At 36.9% G+C, this 23,503-nt stretch overlaps 2 protein-coding genes and 1 long non-coding RNA gene across 9 annotated transcripts in view; 2 read left to right on the forward strand and 1 right to left on the reverse strand.

Moving 5' to 3' along the window:
• Window positions 1-23,503, reverse strand: part of LOC103910797 (uncharacterized) — a 1,018,570-nt gene that overhangs the window by 278,053 nt on the left and 717,014 nt on the right. The gene's annotated exons all lie outside the window — the stretch shown is intronic.
• On the forward strand, window positions 1,587-7,909 carry LOC103910801 (uncharacterized). 3 transcript variants are annotated; one of them, XM_021475697.3, is made up of 3 exons: window positions 1,587-1,636; window positions 2,212-2,364; window positions 5,869-7,909. In XM_021475697.3, the coding sequence occupies exons 2-3, from the start codon at window positions 2,280-2,282 to the stop codon at window positions 6,750-6,752; spliced, it is 969 nt and encodes a 322-aa protein (XP_021331372.2). In that variant the 5' UTR covers window positions 1,587-1,636; window positions 2,212-2,279; the 3' UTR covers window positions 6,753-7,909. The 3 variants fall into 3 exon arrangements, with proteins under 3 accessions (XP_021331372.2, XP_073804944.1, XP_073804945.1); XM_073948843.1 differs by having other exon boundaries at window positions 2,215-2,364; XM_073948844.1 differs by lacking the exons at window positions 1,587-1,636; window positions 2,212-2,364 and adding an exon at window positions 5,231-5,417.
• Window positions 9,557-13,100, forward strand: LOC141381930 (uncharacterized). Its single transcript, XR_012402839.1, has 3 exons — window positions 9,557-12,086; window positions 12,218-12,492; window positions 12,780-13,100. It is a non-coding gene; the product is annotated as an uncharacterized lncRNA (long non-coding RNA).

The following is a 23,503-nucleotide window of genomic DNA, read 5'->3' on the forward strand; positions in this document are numbered from 1 at the left end:
GATGTACTTAGCAATATGTGTGTGTGTGTGTGTGTGTGTGTGTATATATATATATATTAGGCTTGGGCGTTATCCAAATTTTGATACTGTCAAACCGCCTCCATATTTTACCCCGGTATCCGGTATTACCGGCGTAATAAAAAAATTATGACGTAAGGCTTAGACAGCGTCACCAAACTATTGGCTTAAGCCTAAACCATTCAGAAAATGAATACCTTCTATGCGACTTTATAGGCTCGCGGTCAGAGAGAGAGAGAGAGAGAGAGAGCAAGCACCAAGCGACGCACAGCATCTCTCTCTCTCTCTTACACATACACACACACACACACACACACACAATCTCTCTCTCACACGCACATGTACACAGCAGTGAACATGCACACACACACACATACACACACACACAGTAGTGAACAAGTGCTCACTCACACACACACACATACACACACTCACACGCACAGACACACACACTCTCACAGACACACACACACGCATACGCACACATGTTTTTTGATTGTCTGATATTCAAGCAATTTTGGTCACTCCTAAATTTTCATATATCTGCTTTTGCCAATGCTGTGAATTGCTTTAATCTAAAAGACATAATTTTTATTATAATAACCCAAAAGCTAAATCCCTGGAACGCATCATACATTTTTTTATCTTATATGGCAAGTTTTTCATTCACAAACAGAAATTCACAAATAATTACTCATCATTTGCTCATTTTAGAATAGAATTTAACTCCCTCCTTAAATCACTTCATCTTATTAACAATAAAAAAAATGTAAGATTCCTGAAATATTATGCAGATGTATTTAAAGAAGATTCTTGATTTTAGTTGCTTTCCTTATGGTGATTTGTTTAAGTGTCATTGTAATTTCATTCATTTGTTTAATTTAGTAATTTTATTATTATTATTAATATTAATACTTTAATTATATTAATATTTTTCCCTTTCTGTCTAATAGTATTATTTGTATTTGTATGTGATTTTAGATATTTTTTCTTTTGCCAAAAAAAAAAAAAAAAAAGTGAATCAACTGGAGAAAGGTTTGTTTAAAAGCTTTTACACAGATATAAAGCGATTGATTAAAGTTTCAGGTTTTTCATCCAATACTAAATGATGTACCCGCTGTTGAAAATATTATTTTAACCCTTTATACAACGTAATACTATTTTACTCAAAGTAAAGAGGACTATGGAACAACGTGAGTGTATTAAGAGTCTTAATGAAGGTTTAATTTTTTTAAATAAATATATTTCACTTTATTCTAAGTATACATTACTATATATAAAAAATGCAGTACTAATTTTTAATCAGCTCAGTTGTGGCTGTTGTTTCTTGCTCGGACTTACCGGATTTATTTTTGTTAATTACTCTCATATAAAGAAACTGTTGAAGAGGAGTTATTTAGTTTCTGTTCATAGTTTTATTTATTTTAAACAGGACATTTTTATTGCTTTGTTAATTTTTAACAGGATAAAGTGTCCAAACGCAGAGAAAAACTATATATAATAAGTCATGACTAAGAGTAACTTACGTGGCAAAAAAGGTTAAAAAGACTTTTATTTTGGCGTGGGTTGTGACGTCATAAGCCTGCGCCGCTCCGCGCTGTGATTCAACTTGAGAAAGGTTTGTTTTAAAGCGTTTACACTTATATAAACCGATTAATTAAAGTTTCAGTTTTTTTCATTCAGTGCTAAATTATGTACCTGCTGTTGACAATATTATTTTAACTCTTTATGCAACGTAGTACTATTTAACTCACAGGAATGAGGTCTATTGTTTGAATAAAGATAGGATAAACTTTTTGTCCCCGAGAGGAAATTTGTCTTGGGCAAAAAAAAGTGCTACACGTTGCTGTAAGCAGACAATAAAGTAAATAAAACAAACAACAATTAAGAACATACTCAAATAAAGTTTGACAGAAGTTACAGGGATGTAACAGTGTGTAATAAGTGTTTTTATGAAGGTTTAATTTATTAAATAGCATGTCATTCCATTCTAAGTATACATCACTATAAGAAATGGAGTACTAGTTTTAATCAGGTCATTTGTGGCTATTGTTTCTTGCTCTGATTTCTTTTTGTTAATTACTCTCATATAAAGAAACTGTTGAAGCAAGTGTTGAGGAGAAGTTATTTTGTTTCTGTTCATTGTTTTATTTATTTTAAACAGGACGTTTTTATTGTTTTGTTCATTTTAAGCAGGATAAAGTGTCCAAACACAGAGAAAAACTCCTGCTGAAGCGGCTGATCTCCACACTGTTATAAAGATGGCGTTTATTAAAGAGGAGAGTGAAGATGTAAAGATTGAAGAAACATTCACAGTCAAACATGAAGATCTGCAAGAACAAACAGGTTAGTTTTCATTCTCAAAAACCAACTCAGTCATTTGATCCTCATTCAGATATATTTTAATAATAAGAATACTAAATTAAATCCATCTTGCAGCCCTGAGTGTGCTGCCTAGTTCTCCTAAATGCACATAAGCACTCATTGAAAGACAGGAATGAGTTTCATTTGTTACTTGTTCTCATTTCTTTTGTCATTCTTTTATGTATTATTAGTCTCCCATTTTCGCGCAGCCATTTGAATCTTTTTGGCACGAGACTTCCGGTCTTTCACTTCCATTCATTTTTAGACATTAAAAACTGCTATTTTCACTGTTTGATGTTGAAAACTGATATTTCCTTAATATATTATTCTACTTGGTCTGTATAGTCATGCAAACATTTGCTTGTACAGCAAGTAGTTAGACCATTTTCTGCCGTTTATTATTCCTAGTCATTTCTACCTTAGGCGACTGAATGGGAAGTTCTAAAACAATCGCGAAAACAGACGCACTTCCGCATTTTAGAATAAGGTCAATAAATCCAGCTTCTTTCTCTTTCTATCTCTCACACACACACACACACACACACACACACACACACACACACACACACACGCACACACTATACTCCATATATAAGGCAGAAACTTTTTTGCACTGAAACTGATAATCAATTTTAAAAATCACAAATCTCTTCCCAACAGGGAAATGTAATGGTGATGTGGGAATGGTGATCCCCCCCCCAAAAAAAATACAATAAACAAATATTAAACAAATATGTTTGTCACTTGTTTTTAAGCAGTTAATCTTGGGCGCCAGGCAGAATATTTGTCAAAATACATTTCAAACAAAATATACCACGCTAGCTCTCACCACCAGTTACAAATATAAAAAATAAATAAATAAATAAAATAACAAACAATGAGAACCAGAAAAAACTCAGATAATTGCTGTAATTGTCTAAATAAAGTTTGTATTAGTCAATAATAATAATAAAAAATACTTTTCACACACAAACAGTATCTACAACAAAACAAACAATATAACAATGAAACGCAGAACCCTCAGCACTTATAACTCAAATGAAAGAAAAAAATGCAAATGATTTCAGGCCAGCAGATTCGTCACATCTGAAAACGGGGAAAATAATAATGATAACAATAGTACGGGGAGAAAACAAAACAAGAGAAACAAAATGAGCATTTGGGCAAAGAAAACAAAAACTTTTGCTTCTTACCCACGGAGTGGAGGGGTCAAGGGACATGAGTGGGGAATGGCGAATGTGGATGTGAAGGTTGAGGGTGTTGTTGAACCCAGCCGGTGAGTTGGCAGCTGACTCCATGCCAGCGAGAAAGATAAATCGGTGAGTTGATTTTGTTCAGGACACACTGCACTGAAGTCTTTTGTGCAGTGGCGTAGCGCAAAATGCGGAGGCCCCCTGATGAAGTTTGGGGGGGGGATGGATGCGTCATACGTCAATTTGCATATCACTGACGTCATCACGTTCTACTGTTTCTGTTTGTTTAACAGCCTATGGTTAATAAAGGGGTATTAATAATTGCACTACACTTTATAAAAGCATGTTTATTTAACTAAATGTATTGCTGTTTGAATACAGTATGTCATTATAGATGTGTAGTGAATGTGCAGTAATCTCTCATATGTAATAAACTCAGACAAGTTTAGAAACTGTCACTAAAATATCTGTGATTGTGAACAAGAAAAGAATAAACGGTCCAATTAAATTGTTAAAATAAAGGAGAAGTAGATCGGATTGACTGTACAAGGGAAATACCTTCACACTGCCTGTGCTAAATCATTTGTCGTCGGTACGCAGAGGGGTGATCTGCTCTCGGGCTGCAGGTGGGAGAGGCTGCTGTACGAGGACTGACTAGGCCGCCTGTCAGTGCTGTGAGGCGGGGGAGGGGCCGGCGGCATCACACGCAGCTCGTTGAGAAGAGTAGGGAGGGTACAGTATGGACAAATGACAGTCTACAAAAAAAAATCTCCAATAACACACAAAAAAGTCGATAGATTTGTCGCTAGGGGGGTCTGAAAAATCGCTAAATCTAATGACAAAGTCGCTAAGTTGGCAACATTGGCGGCAAGCAATCAGAATGAAGTAGTCCACCGCTTGAGAGGTGTTCAGAGAACACAGACCTGTGAACTTTGGTTCCGACTACAGTTGTTCCCAAGAGTTTGATTATTGCGGTTGCCGAATTATCAATTATTGAAAATCGCAACGACGCGGGGCCCCCTAATCACACGGGGCCCCCCCGCGGTGCGTGCCCTGCGGGCCCGTCCGCTACACCACTGCTTTAGTGACGCACACATTCAACGACGTCACGTGCACTTCAGTAACAAGACAGCGGCCTTTGCTCTGTTGCTTCAATACATACTTCCGCTTTTTGTTTCTCACAGCCAGTCGTTAAGTTTACACTGCTCATCTCGACCCGACTTCTCTACTCGTTTCCCCACTCTGCAACAGTTCAGTCAACTTCTCTTTCTTCTACACACCACATAATGCTGCCTTCTTTAACTCTCCTCATCCTCCTTTATTCTCTCACCCATTTCCTTTTTGCCGTCACAAAGAACACCAACAATCATAAATTCATGAATATGTGCTGTCATGGCTTTGCAATAAAAAATGTTCTTTTAATAGAGGTCAATGGAGAAAAAACAGCCATGAATATAATGAAAAGGGAGTAAATTTGCCCAGAGTGTATTGAGGTTTTTAAAAAATTTTTAAAGCATTTTCCCATTGATGGGGACTTCATTGTGTCTTGATGAATTTATTACTCTCATTTATATGCTTATTTGAGTGATTTCCATGTTGTTGTTGTTATTATTATTTATTGTATTTTATTTGCACTATAAAAATTTTTATAATAGAGGCCAATAGAGCATTTTTCCAGAATATGTCAAAATAAGATGTCCCCAAATATTAGTCCATTTGCTGAAACACCGAGAACGTTTTGGCCAAATTAAGCCTCAAAATCACCCCGGAATGGATGAAAATGACCCAACAGCACACAAGGGGAAAGGTGCACATTCCAGCCTTTATGCAGATGCTGTACAGGTATGTCTCATATCTGTGAGGCAAATATTCAGCTGTTACCCCAGAACTTTTTTTCTGATACATTTACCAGTCAGGCACACAATGAACAAGTGTTCCCTGTCTGCTTTACAAATCGTAGAAATCTTTGTTTTATCAATATGACCAAAATGACTTTTATGAAAAACTCTGAAAACTGGACTGACACTGTTTAAATTTACTATAACTTCTATGTTAAGCAGCTTTGACACAATTTACATTGTAAAAGCAGTAGATAAATAAAGATGAATTGAATTGAATCTGCCTAAATGTGTACACGTTAATGGACCAAACAAAATATGATCTGATTTATTTTACATTTAATGTGCATCAAAATTACAGTGTGTGTAGCCAATGTTTTCAGTGTCTTTTCACTTTTCAGCTTTTGATGAGAGTTTTTAAGACTTAATGAAAACTAATGTTTTATTTATTTCAGACCTAATTGAAGAGAATGAGGAGAGTAAAGAGGAGGAACATCATGTCAAAATTGAGGAAAAAACTCAATTACAGACTGATGGTGTTTTAAAAAGGAGAGACAAGAATCGTTTCACCTGCACTCAGTGTGGAAAGAGTTTGGCAAACAAAAGCAAACTTAAGATTCACATGAGGATTCACACTGGAGAGAAACCATTCACATGCACTCAGTGTGGGAAGAGTTTCAACATATCATCTCACCTTAATCACCACATGAGGATCCACACTGGAGAGAAACCATTCACATGCGCTCAGTGTGGGAAGAGTTTCAACCAATCATCTCACCTTAATTATCACATGATGATCCACACTGGAAAGAAACCATTCACATGCACTCAGTGTGCGAAGAGTTTCAACCAATCATCACACCTTAATCTACACATGATGATCCACACTGGAGAGAAACCATTCACATGCACTCATTGTGGGAAAAGTTTTAACTGCTCATCACACCTTATTCAACACACGAGGATCCACACTGGAGAGAAACCATTCACATGCACTCAGTGTGGGAAGAGTTTCAGCCACTCATCACACCTTAATCTACACATGAGGATCCACACTGGGGAGAAACCATTCACATGCACTCAGTGTGGGAAGAGTTTCAGCCAATCATCACACCTTAATCTACACATGAGGATCCACACTGGAGAGAAACCATTCTCATGCACCATTTGTGGGAAAAGTTTTAACTGCTCATCACACCGTAATCAACACATGAGGAGCCACACTGGAGAGAAACCATACACATGCACTCAGTGTGGAAAGAGTTTCAGCAAATCATCATCCCTTAATAAACACGTTGAACGAACTCATGGGCATATTGCAGTGGTCAACACAAGCTGAATCTGAAATCCTGGGCATCTGCAAATTGTCTCTGTCATTAAACTGGCTTAAGGGCTTAAACCATCACGATAACAAAGCACCAATACTTTGGCCGCAGATGTTCCAGGTACCCTTCAGCAAAATTAGTAAATGATTTAAACTAAACAAAGGGGCTTTACAGGATTTTCAGCAGGAACCGCCTCACAAGACTTTTAAATGACTCCTCTACATGGTCATGTGCTTTGGGCACATCCTGTCAGATGCACAATTTCATAGAGACAAAGAGATCTCTAGAAACATTAATGCATACAAATGAAAGACAATCTCTTAAAATATTAGAATGTTTTAACCCTTAAAGCAGATTAAATTGATCTGCGTGTGTCTGAAATGTATGATATCTGGTCTTGAATGAAAGCTAGTGACATTTGCAATCTGTTGGTTTAAATGAAAAACTAGTAGTACAAACAGTATTCATCTTGTAACATTTGATGTAAGATAATTTTAATCTTGCAAGAGTTTTACCATGTAAAATTTACATGCAGTGTGTTAATGATTGACCCTTTCTACGTGGGCACGCGGTGTGGCCCCGCCCTTCATGGCAACTGCTCATTGGCAGGCAGTGCCATAGGGATGGATCAGACCAGGTCACTTAAAAACACCCTGCAACAAAGAAACTTTGCTTTGAAACCGCACGAACTTCCGCAAACCGACTTTCAGCAGTCCGTCACCTCAGTAACCCAGAACTACCCACCCACGAGCGAGGGAATTCCAAGGATGTCACAGAAGCCACCAGCCAATCAGGAGCACTGTGTTTCCCCAAGGCCAACTGGTGAGGGAGATTCATCTTCAGCAAAGGTGCAAGTAACAAACAAACGTTGTCTCTTGCTGATCTGGAGCAGATTGATCGTAAGCAGTTAAAGATAAGCCATATCTCTGCTTTTGTGGTTTCTCAGGTGTGATTCTAAGATCTTGTTAGAAGTTTGTAACGAACAAACGTTACATGCTTTGTGTTACAAGGTGGTGTTACAAGTTTTAGAATGAATTTGGGATGGTTGTTAACTCATTTTACATCCTCTGAACTGCCTCTGTGTGTGCGAGTTTGTTTGTTGTTTGCTTATTACGTAGTTAGTTTCATGTATCGTAGTGTAGCTCAATAAATCTTTGTTCTCATTTTGTAAGAATTGTGTTCTTGTTTATGTGCTTCTAAGTGATTGCCTCGAGCTGTAGATCTTGTTACCTTGCTAAAAGTTAACTCAGTACTGTGTTATGTTATTACCGTTGGCCACGTAAATAATATTAACAAGATTGGTAAGATACAATGACTTCAATTTGCAAGACAAATGGTAGATAAAGTGTGAATCTTTTAATCTGATTCAGTCTGACTCAATTGAGTCAAATCAATGATACAAATCTTTAAGATCCGGTACATTGAAATGAGCTAATAAACCCTGGTCGATCTTAAAATGTAGGTTGATCCCCTACCACATGATGAGCCGTACTGTAGAGAAACCATTCACTTGCACTTAAGCCACGGTCACACTGGACTTTTCTCCCCATAGATTTCCATTCATACGCACGCGAATGCGCCAGACCTGAAATGCAAGTTTGTTCATCAAGTTTTGCAGTTCACTGCATTGGAAAGTTCAAGCTTGGTGAACTCTGACCTGCGAAATCACATCACTTGACAGTGTGAGACCAATCGAATATCAAAACATGACTTCTCTGGACAGAAATGTAAAATATGGACCAACCGCTCTCCTTTTTAATGTCTAAAAATCTTATTTAATCCCGCCCCTTTTTGCAGTGCCGTACAACAGAATTTTTCATGCTCAATGCTCTAATGTGACCGCAGCTTCGGTGTGGAAAGTTTCAGCAACTCCTCAGACCTTAATAAATGTATGAAGACCCACACTGGAGAGAAACAATTGACATGCACTCAGTGTGGGAAGAGTTTCAACGAATCAGCAGAAGAGTTTCAACGAATCAGCAAAACTTAATGACCACATGAAGATCCACACTGGTGTGAAAGAGTATGTGTGCTTGAGTGTGTAAAGACTTTTATTACAGCTTCAAAATTTAAACTGCACCAGGCGATTCACACTGGAGAGACCGTATAAGTGTTCACAATGTGACAAGAGGTTTAATCACTTAACACATCTGAAAACACACACTGGAGAGAAACCGTACAGATCTGGGGCCTCATGTATCAACGCTGCGTACGCACAAAAACTTTGCGTACGCCAGGTTTCACGCTCAGAATCGCTCACGTTTGGATTCACTAACAATGAACTGAACGTGGGAATGTGCGCAGCTTCATGGCAGCTTTCTGGCAGGCGTACGCACATTTTTTGTGTGTGTCTGTTTTATTTCCATTGGCGACTCCTAGAGGCAGTTGTGTTAAATTCCATTCTACAAAGTGTCTGAGCCTTGCAATGGCAGCTGTATGAGACGGGTTCATCTAGTAGGTATGTAAGGTTTCCATACCATACATTTGACCAGCTAAACATTAAAGCACAATTTGCAGCAGTCGCCTGTTTTCCCAATGTAATCTGAGCAATCTACCGCACGAACATTGCTATAAAGACACTATTTGAAGATGAATTTGCATGCGTGAATCAGAAACATTTCCATTCAATAAATGTGCAAATAAAATATGATGCTTATTGATATGAACTTATTGATGATTCCTACTTGTCTTTCTCGTGATAAATAGTTGGCAAAATCTGATATGTAGCGGGGAAAAAACAAGAAAGAGTTCATCAGACACTGGATTCGAGCCGAGTTCATGCTCGAACGTATCAATTCATGATCACATGTATGGCGGCATATCAATGCCAATATTAATCGAGCGCAGAGGTGATGTTTGCGCGCGAGGAGAAGTGAACCGTGATCAGATTACAGGTTTACACGCGAGAAAACAACAGCTCGCGAGCGCACAGGGGATCTTCACGCGCGCGCTCAACTGATCCAGCGCGAGAAAACAAGTCCCGCGCGCGCACATCATCATCTGTGCGCACGATATACGCTCTCGCGAGCGAGGTCATGCATACAGAGCGCGCGCGATCAGTTCTCTCCGCTCGCTCGCTGGTTCTTCTCTCTGCTCGCGCGAAACAGTTAGATTTTTGTCAGTCCTGGGGCGGGACTTGGTTCACTTTTTATCTCTAGCGCTATTGGCTACTCTACCTTTTCGGAAGTTAGCCGGGATTGGACGCCGATTAAACGACGAACCATAATTCACGTGATCTTATCACCACGTAAGTTATCATTTTTATAAGTTAGTAGCACGTAAGTTATCATTTCATTTATTATGAAAATTATTGCCTTTGTTAGAAAAGGTAGTTATTAGAAACTTTATTAACAGGCGCCCTGTTTACTGACATATTGTCTTGTTAAATCGACTAATCTACTTAATCTTTAATTTATATTTAATTTACACAAAGCAAATTAAAATTTTTATTATGCTTACTTTGTAGTCAAAGTATCAATACTTCATCAGTATATGCAATTGCACCATTGAAGGTAATAAAACTACATTATTCACAAACTAGTGTATACTTTATATTTGGTATTCTGTTCAAATAAAGTATATAGCATTGCACACTGTATTTTTTCTTTCACATTTAAGTTTTCATTATATAAATTTTGTTTAGAGGGTGCACCGCAAAAAATGCTTTTCTTGTTTGGATTTTGTCTTGTTTCTAGTATAAATATCTAAAATCTCTCATATCAAGAAGAATTTTCTTGACGAGCAAAACATATTGTCTTGTTTTGAGAAATAATATGCCAATGTGAGTTTTTCCTTTAAACAAGCAAAATAATCTGCCAATGGGGTAAGCAAATTAATCTTGTTTTTTCTTTTGACGTAAGATTATTTTGCTTACCCCATTGGCAAAAACTCAATTAATATTAACATATTATTTCTCAAAACAAGACAATATGTTGTGCTTGTGTAGAAAATTCTTCTTGATTTAGGAATTTTTAGATATTTGGAATAGAAACAAGACAAAAAATCTAAGTAAGAAGAGCATTTTTGCAGTGAGTATACTTACAGCATTATTTATTATGATTTTGATAGTTTACAAAGAGTAATTTCTGTTTCTGATGGATTACATCTTTTGCTAATCTGTATTTTGCAGCAGATTCTAAAAAAGCATCTTTTGGAAGACATTCTTTCCAAGTTTGAGAGAACACTTTTGAGATCTCCACTTGATGTGGATTACCTGACGTTTGTGTGTCGCCAGCAACTGTATCTCCTGCAAGCACTTTCAAGGCATGTGGAAATTTCCCAGGAAATAATGCAGGCTTTGCAGCAAGTGTTTGAATTGGCACAACAACCATCAAACTTCATGGTTTCCCGAGCAGTGATGGAATTAACTGGCCTGAGAGGTCGTCCAAAGTTTGCTATTGGGAGAAAAGAATTGGAGGAGTTGCTGCAGACAAACCTTCCTGTGCCCTGCATTGCAAAAATAATAGGCATTTCTACTAGAACGGTCTTCAGAAGGATGAGTGAGTTTGGCCTTTCCGTCTCAGGGCTGTACAGCAGCATTACTGATGAGGAGTTGGATAATACTGTAAAAGCCATTAAAGATGACATGCCTGCTGCTGGCTACAGAATGGTCAGAGGCAGGCTGTTGTCTTTAGGCATGCGTGTGCAGTGGCAGAGGATAGCAGCCTCTATGCACAGAGTTGATTCAGTGGGAATCCTGTCTAGAATGGCTAGATTGGGATGTGTTGTGCGAAGAACATACTCTGTTCCAGGGCCCCTGTCTCTTGTGCATGTAGACACCAATCACAAATTGATACGGTAAGTTTTTAAGTTTAAATTTATTTATTTTGAATTGCATATGTTTTTCTAACAATAGAAAAGTATTTAAAAGCCTTGGATTATAAAGTTAGCCAAACAAAATTACAATAACAGCGCTCTTGCCTCACAGCAAAAAGGTCGCTGGTTTGAGCCTCAGCTGGGTCAGTTGGCGTTTCTGTGTGTAGTTTGCATGTGTTACGTAGGTTTCCTCTGGGTGCTCCGGTTTCCCCCACAAGTCCAAAGAAATGTGGTACTGGTGAATTGGGTAGGCTAAATTGTCCATAGTGAATGAGTGTGTATGAGTGTTTCCCAGTGATGGGTTGCAGCTGGAATGTCATCCGCTGCATAAAAACATATGCTGAATAAGTTGGTGGTTCATTCCACTGTGGCGACCCCAGATTAATAAAGGGACTACGATGAAAAGAAAATAAATTATTGAAAATGACGACAACTTTTTAAAAATTCAAAACGTTTGTATTGCTATTTTTTTCTATCTTGGAAATAGATACAACATTGTGATATTTGGTGGTCTGGATGGTTATTCCAGGAAGGTATGTTTTCATTTATTTTTTTTAATGATGTCACCTGATATTAGACCTATTTCTATTACAAATTCACTACGAAATTTTTTTTTATGTATTTCTACAAATGTGTACTTATTGTTTTTATTTTTTATTTGCAGATTATGTACTTGAATGCAGCAAACAACAACCTGGCATCAACAGCATTTCACTTCTTCACAGAAGCAGTTCAAAAATTTGGCTTACCGTCAAGGTGTGCGTAGTTGTATAAATACAAACAAAAAAAGTTTTTTTTTAAAAATGTTTAATATTCTTCTCACATAAGGGTAATGGGAGACCATGGAGTGGAAAACGTAAATATAGCCAGGTTCATGTTTTCTTCAAGGGGCACTGACCGTGTAAGTTTCATAGCTGGTAAAAGTGTCCATAATCAAAGGTAAAGTACAATTGTCTAAATTTTATAAAATGTTTTCATTTTTTTATTTTATAAAATGTAATCGCTTCATAAATATTATTTTAGTAAACTTACTTATACTTTGACCAAAAGTTTTTAGTATGTTATTAACTTTATACAACATGACATTGCATGTAGTTTTATTTTTTGAATTAGTACATCAGTCGGTATAGCAGCTTGTTATTAAAAACTATTTTAATATATTAGTATTTTGATCATTTTAGATGTCTTCTCTTTGTTGCTTTTTTATCTGATTGTGTTTCTAATAGGATTGAACGCCTTTGGCGTGATGTCAGAGTTGTGATAAACAAGTACTTGGCCATGCTACACTCCCTGGAAGCTGAAGGATTGCTGGATTTATTAGCGGTTGTAGACCTGTTCTGTCTTCACTACACCTTCCTCCCAAGACTTCAGGCAGACTTGGACACCTTCACAGAATCGTGGAATCATCATCCACTCTCCTCAGAGAGCAATCGAAGTCCAGAACAGCTATGGCAGGTTGGACTGATGCAAAGAAATACCGGCCAATCAGAGAATCATGGGGTAATGTAACCCTGCATTACTTTTTAAGGTATTAATTGAGATTATTGGATATATACAAACAAACAAACAAACATATAAGTAAAAGATTAGCAAACTTGACAGCACCTGCTTTGCTTGTCTGGCTTTTGCACAGTAATGTCCAAATCCATGTTTGGTCTATTTTCACATCTAGAGATATTATATAAAATTAAATAAAAATATATCACTACATTGCACAAACCAAAACTCAATTAAAGCCGCAAAGCATTAAAAATAAATAGCAATATTTATAACCTTTCCCCACAGGTGCTCGCGTGTACTTCAATGTAGTCTTGTGAATACATGCCAGAACACACTGGACAAGATACCTAACAGAAAAAAACAATGCAGAAAACAAATGGTAACAATTTATAAGGTTGTATGAACAAACAATGAACACTACATTTATTACAGTATTGATTCATATATGTTAACATTGATGAAAGTAAAGTTGTTCATTGTTAGTTCATGTCAACTGAGTGCGTTAGCTAACGTTAGCCAGCATGAATTTGAATGTTGATAATGCATTAGTTAATGCTGAACTATGATTAATATGTTTTGTACAAGTATCGTTCATTATTAGTACATGTTAGTAAATACAAGAACATGAACTAATGACAGCATATATCAATACAAATATAAATGCATTTCTTACAATAATAAGTCATATGCAAAAAGCTGAAAATGAAATGTACAAATATTTAAAATTAAAAGAGGTCACCAAACTTGTTACTCAAGGGCTGGTATCCTGCAGAGTTTAGCTCCCTCCCTAATAAATCACACCTGAACATGTCTGCAGGACACCGGTCCTCCATAACTGAGCTTGGTGACCTCTGATTTAAACATTTAAGCACTGCAATCATCAACATTACCATTGGATCCATCACTGACACAAATTAATTCACAGTATCCAATTCATCCTCGAACTGTGGATATAAACATATATAAATGATATAAGATTTAATTTTGAGAGAACCCCCCCCACCCCCCATGCAACATTAAATTACTACTTACATTGCCACTAAATGTATCCAATTTAGTGGATGTTGATGGAACTTCAGTGTCAGGGTCTTTGGTGTCCTTATATGTAGATTTAAAAAAGACATTGATTATGCTTATTTTAAAAAGTAATCCAAAATAATTGTATGGTGCAAACTAACAAATAAACAATTAGCTTGTTCCTGATGTGTTTATCATATAAAAATTAGGTATTAATAAAAGAGTTTTGCAGTTTTAGTATCTTAATCTGGAATGATGGTACTGAACAACCTACATTGACACTGGATTGATTCACTTTTGTAGAAATGGGTGGCATTTCAGGGTCCTGAGACAAATTAAACAGTAACTGTGTATTAAAAATAATTGACCAATATTTCATGAAATATGACTAATTTTATGTGTTAAAATAAATAAAACAATTACAATTTTAAAAAATACAACTTTAAATACAACTATACCAGCTTTTATATGAATTAATTTTAACTTTAAAAAGGGCCCCCTCAGTGTTCTCTTACACTGTTAAAAATTGTCCCGTTAAAAAACAGTAAAATACTGGCAGCTGCAGTTGCCAGCAATGTACTGTTATTTTACAGTATGTTGCTGTAAAAATACATGGACTACATTGATTTACACAATACTCAAGTGAACTCATTTTGCTCACTGAAAGCAACTGCCTCAACTTGGTCAACTGCTGAATGAGTTTATGAAGTAATGTGCTATTATATGCTTAGAAGCATACTTATAATGATAACTTATTTTAGTTGATTAGAAAAGTTCGGTTTAACTCTAATGTCTTATTTTTCACAACAGCACACATACATGTAAATCTGGAATCACCAGAGAGATTCTGACAGCATCAGCAACTAAACAGCCGCTATCTTTAAATAGAGAAACATGCAGAATAACATCAGCAGTTCATTGTTCATCTTTAACTCATACACTGGCTCTACTCTCCTCCACAACGGTGACAGACAGAAGAAATTAGCTTCAGGTTTTACAGTAAAATACTGTTTTTTCCTTGATTTAACAGTAATCTACTGGCAGCTGTGGTTGCCAGCAATATACTGTTTTTTTTACAGTCTACTTCCGTTGTGTAAATTAACAGTATATTACTGTTAAAATACATTTTTACACTGTGTTTTTACCTCTCACACCTTTAACCCTTTAAACCCCAGAGCATATACTTCAGTTTTAATTGAAGTGTCCACACTACTGAGTGTTCAAGAAACATGGAGCAAAGCTGAAGTAAATTCATTAATTAACTGACTAATTAAATGATAATTGAGGATTAACAATGAACAAATGAAGAAATACTGAAGGGAAAAAAACAAGAACAGAACATACAAAACTTTAGTCAGAACTTTAGTCAAAACTTTAATGAAATAACCTGAAGAACAACAAATGATTTAATCATTTAAAGGATCAGCGGATGATTAAACAACTCTACAAACATCATCACCAGCTACACTTATTACTTAATACATGTATTTTTGTATAACATCTACTAAAGTTCTTCTTGAGAAAAAGTTAAAGTTTTACGTCACCATCATGGAGAACAGAGTTTGCTTTAGTTGGGCTCTTAGCCCTGTCATTTTTAACATTTATATATTTTGGCTGCTGCAATTGTTAAGAACTTTGTTTAAAAAGCTCCTTTGATGTGGCAAGCCAGCCAAAAACCTAAATAAGATCTGGTGATGTTCATGTTGCTATTAAATGGCAGAGTCTGTTCTCATTTTGTATAATAAAATTTACTGCTCCTAATCAATGTTAAATCTATTGTTTTACATTATATGTATATATATATATATATGGCAAAGATTTCTGGAAGTTTTTAAGAATATCTTGGACAATAACACTGCTCTATGGTGTCAATCGCACTCAAAGAGACATCAATAATCAGCATATGAACCTCAATAATGGTGAAAACAAATTTAACAAAATTAACAGTTTAACTCACAAACAGGCAACTGAAAGTCTAAACATAAACAACAGCAGAATCAAACACAAATAAAGAAAACTGTTTTTCATTATACAACATTTATTTATACCGCAATGCATGCTGGGATATTTGTACCATGCCACTCCCAGCATGCATTGCAGCATGAAACATTTGAATTGTTACCATTGTTGAGATACAAGGTCAGATTCATGAGGTCTGAGTGTGTATTTGTCATAACTGAACTGTTTTTGTATGTTATTTCTTAACTGTTAAGTAATTACGGAGGTATCTTTTCTGTTTCCACTTCTCATTAATTAAATTAATACCTGCAACTAAGCATAAAATCTATTGCATGAGGCCCTTCTTCCAGATTTAAACCAAAACATTTATCAGAACTAATTTCAGATAAATAGATTTCTCTATTTATTGACTTCCCAACTTTATTGCTATAATACAAACATTTTGTAAACTCTGTATTCAAGCAGATGGAAAGTCTTTTTAAAAGAGTTCAAGGGTGAAGAGCCCAACTAAATCAGCCCCTCACTCCATTACGGTGACACAAAAAACACCTTAATTTCTGTTGGATCTCAATGAGAATAGTATGGAAGTCAAATCAGTCAGTAATAAGTGTGTCTGCTGTTGTTTGTGGAGTTGTTTAAAGATCCTCTGCTGAGACTGAAGCTGTTTTATTTTATTTTATTTTATTTTATTTTATTTTATTTTATTTTATGTTGTAACTCAAGTCACTGTTTGTGTTTCTTGTTTATTTTCTTCAGTAATTGTAATTATTAACAGCAGGTGTTCATCAGTGTCTGAATTCACTCATTAGTGTTCATTAAAACTGTCAGGTGAACTATATTAGTTAACTAGTGTATGAAATAGTGAACAAGGACACAAAGCGTGATTTCAAACACAGACTTCAAAACATCGAATCTGAACTCTGTTAGCTCACAGTTTTCTGCAGTTGGTTTCTTTCTCGAAAACAAAAATGTTACCCAGAAAGCACTGTTTTTAACAGAATATTACTGTTTTAGTGAAAAAACATTATTTTACCGTAGAATCTGACCGTTTTTTAACAGCAATTCTTTACAGTGTACAGGAGTACACCTAACACTCCACACTTTGCAGATAACTACTACTACAGAAGCTGAGCACAGATGCAGAGGGAGTGGATCAAATAAATAAATTAGCTTGTCCGTAAATGACAGGGTATGAATAAGCTGTCGCAATGACTTATTTCAATATATGATTTTCTTCTTTATTTGTGGTGCGAGCAGTTACATGTTATAGCAAACCAGTGTATATATGAAAGGTCAATGAGATCCAGACTACCATGTTCAAAATTCTTTAAATTCGTTGCTCTGCAATATTCCCATTCTCTGTACAGTATGTAAAAACTTGAAATGTCTAACCTCTGAGTGATTTGCATCTTCTGGGATGGCAACAGTCCTCCGTCCTAATCCAGCCTGTAAAAGAGTTGACTCATCGGAGGCCTTTGGGGTTCTATCAGTGCTCTTGTTTATCAAAAAAAACTGCACTGGTGTTGACCTGCTGGGTCTTTTTTTGGAATTTGCTGTAGGGGTTTTTCGACCCTTAAACAAACCAGGAAATGCTCTGAAAGAAAAAGCATAATAATATGTCAGCCATATATTTAATAAGTTTTAAAGAAAAATCCAGGTGGGCTCTGCTCATCTAAAGTGACATTCTCTGGACAATTGCAACATCTGAGTTATCCTTTAGATTTATGCTTAAATTATGGTACTTAAGGGCTGCTACTGTGCTGCTTTTGTTTTCTAGTATTAAAGTGGAAGTTCACCCAAAACTAAAAAAAAAAAGGTGTCATCATTTAATTACACTTGTTTAAAACCTGTTTGAATTTCTTTCATCTGTTGAAGACATGCTATTTTGAAATATGTTGTAAACCTGTAACCATTTACATTTATAGTATTTGTTTTTCATACTATAGACAAAAATGGTTACAAGTTTCTAACATTTTTCAAAATATCTTGAGTATTTTGAGTTCAACAGAAGAAACTCAAAGGTATGGAATCACTTAAAAGAGTGTATAAATGTTTATTTTAGGTAACCTATCTCTTTAAGATGATTCACTTAAAATGACAGAAGAAATTACATATAATGCTGGCTGCTTTAAGAGATGCAAACCTTGCCATGCTGTGGTCCACTGTCCCTGGTGCAGATAAACTTTGCTGCGCTCTAACTGCAGACTGGACCCTGCTGCCCTGCTCTCTCTGAACCTGACCTTCGTCTGCAGAAATAAATAGAAATAGTCTATATTGTCTCAATTTAAAACTAAATGAGCACAACACAATTAAATTACTCATCCCCGGTGAGGAACAGCTTGATTCGGTTGCAGCGAGGGCATTACGCAAAAGATTAACGACATGCCTGGCTGCATTCTGCAACTCTGCCTGTGTTCAATAGAAAAAACAATAATAAATCTAAGGTCTAAAATAGCACGTGTATATACTGCATGTACAGTACATGGCATAAAATCAGTATATGTAAGGTAAGGGAACTGAACTAACAGTTATAAGAAATAAATAGTGCCATATATTAATGTTTTACATCTAAAAACGAGTCAATGTTAACTGGGTTCGTGAAGCAAACAGAAATCTGATTAAGGTCAGCTAATTTGAACACTTTCAGTATCCAAACACGTAAGCAAAGTAAACATTACATGGTAATAATCACCACCACATACCTCTTTTTGATTTTCCATCTTCTAACGTTAATTCAACGCCACGGTGACCCGACGTTACGGATTTTCCCGCCTTAGGTCTTAATTGATCATCACAGCGTCCAATCCCGACTAACTTCCGGAAAAGGGAAGGTAGCCAATAGCGTTAGAGATAACAAGTGAACCAAGTCCCGCCCCAGGACTGACAAAAATCCTAACTGTTTCGCGCGAGCAGAGAGAAGAACCAGCGAGCGAGCGGAGAGAACTGATCGCGCGCGCGCTCTGTATGCATGACCTCGCTCGCGAGAGCGTATATTGTGCGCACAGATGATGATGTGCGCGCGCGAGACTTGTTTTCTCGCGCTGGATCAGTTGAGCGCACGCGTGAAGATCCCCTGTGTGCTCGCGAGCTGTAGTTTTCTCGCGTGTAAACCTGTAATCTGATCACGGTTCACTTCTCCTCGCGCGCAAACATCACCTCTGCGCTCGATTAATATTGGCATTGATATGCCGCCATAGTATTCCAGCATGCAGACTGGGCGTCTGTGCCAGAGTGTGTCTTATTACGTCTTACAGCCTGCTGCATTAATGCATGAGTAAAGCTTCGTTCAAACCAATCAGCGCGCTCTATTGTGCAACTTCATTAATATTCATTACTGTCACAGTGTTTAGATGACAGAGACACCACGTTGTGTTGGCAAAACAAGCGTGAAGTGTTGCTTTTATAGTTTGCTGCAGTTAAGTTTTGTTTTCATTTTCTCTCTGTGACAGCTCATCTGGAGTCACGTGTGGATTAACAGTGTACGCGACGCTCGACAACAATAACTTACATGTCTAAGGAGGATTATTGTTTACCTGAGAGCTGTTCTCATCTGCAAACGCTGAGATCCGGATTCGCTTGTAGTTTTCTCTTCATAAAGACGTGGCTCTAGTTGCTGTAGATTGTCCTGTCTCTACAGATTTGGTAAGTGAGCGACCAGTGCTCTTTGTTTATTCAGTTCATATTTCAATCGTATTTAACAAACTATTGCACCGAGTGTAAACAAGTTAGCACTACAACCAAACTATAACCTTGTGTAGGATTTTGCATGAAAATACACGCTTAGAGCAATTCTTCGAATCAAATATCTCATTTGTCACGAGGGACATGAATGAATTCCCTGAATTAAAGAGCCAAACTGCAGTTAAAGTCCAACATTTAATAATTTGGCAAATAATTCGACTACAGATGTCCATGTAAACACAGTCACTTTTGGTTGTGTGTTTTGACTCTGAAATTCAGCACGCCCAAATAGACACTCCCACACCAAGCCTCTTTTCTTCCTCTGACACTCCCCCCTAAACAGAGCTGGACACGCCCACTTTTCTGACTTTTTCCAAAGTAGAGGTGTGAAAACACCCTGCTGAAACGAGGGGGTTTCATGGCCCTTTAACAGTCCTCGAGTGTCACGAATAAATGAATGTTCAGAGGGATCCAAGTGCGAGTTAAACAAAATAATATTTATTGACAAAGTCAAACAAAAATCAAGTAAAGAATGGTGCTAGTGCTAGGAGAGATCGGGCAGGAATCAGATGGGAAACAGGGTCCAGAAAATAGTCCTCAGATCCTACGCACACAGACAGAATAGCACACCATAAGCACACATAACGAACTGACAAAGACACACAGAAAACGTGGCCCATATATAGACCCGAATATGAGCCTCAGCTGGCGAGCTCATCAAGCCAGCTGAGTGCCGTCATCACACGTGATCAAAACAAATACACGAGGAGAACAAAAACAAACCAACGTGATCAAACAGACACTCCGGAAAAGCGCACAAACCTGCAACCGTGACATTGAGGCTGTTTTTTCAAGCTGAAACGCTTCAGCAAAAATCTGTCCGGTAGATTGTGTTGCAGAACGTGCTCTTTCTTCCCTGCAGTGTTGTGTACATTTTTTGAATGAATGTACCCGGACGATGGTGCAGTTTTTTTTAAGGATCTTGTCTTTCACAATACAAAACCTCTGCATAACAATTTGTGTCATGTGCTTTCTGTTGGCTTTCATCTTTGACTGATTCTGTGTCATAATATTTTCTAAGGTCACCCAGTAAAATTCCTGACCAAAGAGGAAAAATTGCCATGTAGTTATTCATCAGAATTTCCAGTATCTCTGGGCAGTGATATTTGTTTGTGTTTGTTTCCTCCTCTACTTTTACTGTAGACTTGACAGCCTCAAGAACATACAAATTCCTTTGTAAATGGTGACCTGGCCAATATTGTGTTTGCATCTGGAGTTGCAGCTGGAGGAATGTAGTCATCCACTGTGATTTCACTGAAAATTTCCTCAGGAATGTTAACCCCACAGATGTAGTCACGAAGACTCTGGCTGACAATTTTGGTTTTTGAAATTGGCCAAAAGAGGTTGCATATATTTTGGAAAATTTCCAATCCTCTTTCCAAACTTTTGGGGTTAATTAATTCTGCCACACAGTGTGTGGCAAACTCCTTCAAGCCTTTGTCTGATGTTTTTCGGCCAATAGCTCCATGGACCGCTTTTATCATGTGTGCGGAGCAAAGATGAATTTTTGTGATTTTATGGAAATCTGTTACGGTTGGATTTCCTTTAATCAGCCAGGTAAGTGTTTATGTTAAGCTTATTAAATGACAACAAAACCCCTTGGATCAGTGCCCAGCTATAATCCGTCTCAACCTGGTTGACACAGTACACCGTATGTTTTTGTACCTTTGCAACCGTTTGCAAATTCAATGTTAGGTATTGTGTGATCATTAGTCACCATCTCAGAAAACGGAAGAGGAGGCTTGTCCTTGCCATGTCCTGGTAGATGCTGTTATACAGCACTCTTTTTGGTTGATTTGGAATGTGACTCACCACACCCCAAGTCGCATCCAAATGCAACGCTACTGGACCTTTTCTGAGATGCTGAATAAGAATGGCAATTCCTGTTTCTGTATAAAGATGCACCCCAAAGGGATCCACTTGAAGGTGTTGTACACACCCTGGAAAGTAATGATATGACAGATCCGTTTCTTTCATTACTTTCTGTATCAGCATCAGTTCCAGCATGACATCATCATTTAGTCTTTGACTTTTATTTATTTCACAAGTGATCACTTTGATAACATTTTTAGTTAGACTTCTTGTGATGTTCCTGGCCATCAACTCAGGAACTGGTGTTTGACTCAGGTTTTTGTAACAAATATTACTAACTCCTTTCCTCTTTTCATTTGCTATCTTGCCTCTCTTCGTGTAACTGGCCTGGCGAGATCTCATCTCCCCTTTTAAATGAGTAACAGTACCTATTCTGGTGACAAGAACTGGAATATGTTTTTCATCATGTGGCTTCTTTGCGATTCAAAAAATGGAATGTGCATTACATGTTTTAAATGAACAGGAAGCCTTTATCATCATATAAGGACCTCTATATTTACGACTATGACTCAATTTTGAGTGCTGAGATCTGTAAAAACTAATGTGCAGCAGGGATTATGTCGACGGAATTTGTCATATAGGATGTGTGTCCACAATTTTTGCAATTTTCGGCCGCCAGACAAAGGCTTTATAGCTTTCCATCTACTAGCAGATATATAAATGGTGAAATTATTGGGTCCTGGCTTTGTGCTCCTATTTGGTTTCTTTTTATGAAGGAACACAGGTGAGTTACTGTCCGCAGACGCGTGAGCCGTGCCGGGCTCTCCATCGCTCTCCGCCTTGAACACGGGTAAGCAGGGGCGTAGCAGCCATTTTAAAAGTGGGGGGACAACTGTATGGTGATGTCACCCAAAAGTGTGTAATGATTTATTAGCAATAAAGTTTATTTAATAATCTTTTAACCAAAATTATAAAATAATTACAAAATAGTAATAATAACAATAAACAAACAGAACCACACATATTTAATTACTATGTGTGAAAATATTTTTAAATATGCAATTTTGAAATTGCAAGTTGATACTTGTGTGTGTGTGTGTGTGTGTATGTGTGTGTGTATAGTTTACCAGGTCAGGGTAATTAGACAAGTTATTGTTTAAGGATGGTTTGTTCTGTAGACTATTGAAAAAATATTGCTTAAAGGGACTAATAATATTGAGCTAAAATGGTGTTTAAAAATTAAAAACTGCTTTTATTCTAGCCAAAATAAAACAATTAAGACTTTCTCCACAAGAAAAAATATTATCGGACATACTGTGAAAATTTCAGAGTGGGGAGGGGGGTTGGGGGGTAATAATTCCGACTTCAACTGTGTGTGTGTGTGTGTGTGTGTGTGTGTGTGTGTGTGTGTGTGTGTGTGTGTGTGTGTGTGCACGTGTGTGTGTGTGTATATTTGTCCTGGTCTTTAATGCACAGTGAAGTTATAAAATCGGGATACAACAATTCATAATTCTGAAGTTTAATTATTATGTTTGACATATAAAGAGTTTTTTGTATTTAACATTTGCTTTAAATGCTGATTTAAGTAATGACCAAATACTGATTCAAAGTCTCAAGGGTTTTTAAAATATGAAATTTATTCAGGGAAATGTAAAAAATTAGTAAACAATAGTAAAATATAAGATATCCATTTCTTACCACTGAATTGTAAAGAAATGTACAGTTTAACAAAATATGATTTTCTTTTGGTCCATAAACAAGAGGTTTTGCATGATGTTAGGCCTGTCAGAGCAATGTATCATCAAAAATATATCTAGCAGCAATATTTCAGTAATAAGATTGAGATTGAGTTAGTCAGTCACTGTAACAAAACTGTTAAATTTTTCAATTGAGCATTTCTCTGTGGAAAGTGGTGCTGGAG

This window comes from Danio rerio, chromosome 4, assembly GCF_049306965.1.
Source record: "Danio rerio strain Tuebingen ecotype United States chromosome 4, GRCz12tu, whole genome shotgun sequence".
Lineage (NCBI taxonomy): Eukaryota > Metazoa > Chordata > Actinopteri > Cypriniformes > Danionidae > Danio > Danio rerio.

Coding starts and splice junctions, on each gene's coding strand:
- LOC103910801 (XM_021475697.3), top strand. CDS start 2,280: ATGGCGTTTATTAAAGAGGAGAGTGAAGATGTAAAGATTGAAGAAACA. Junction 2,365..5,868: donor AGATCTGCAAGAACAAACAG/GTTAGTTTTCAT, acceptor TATTTATTTCAG/ACCTAATTGAAGAGAATGAG.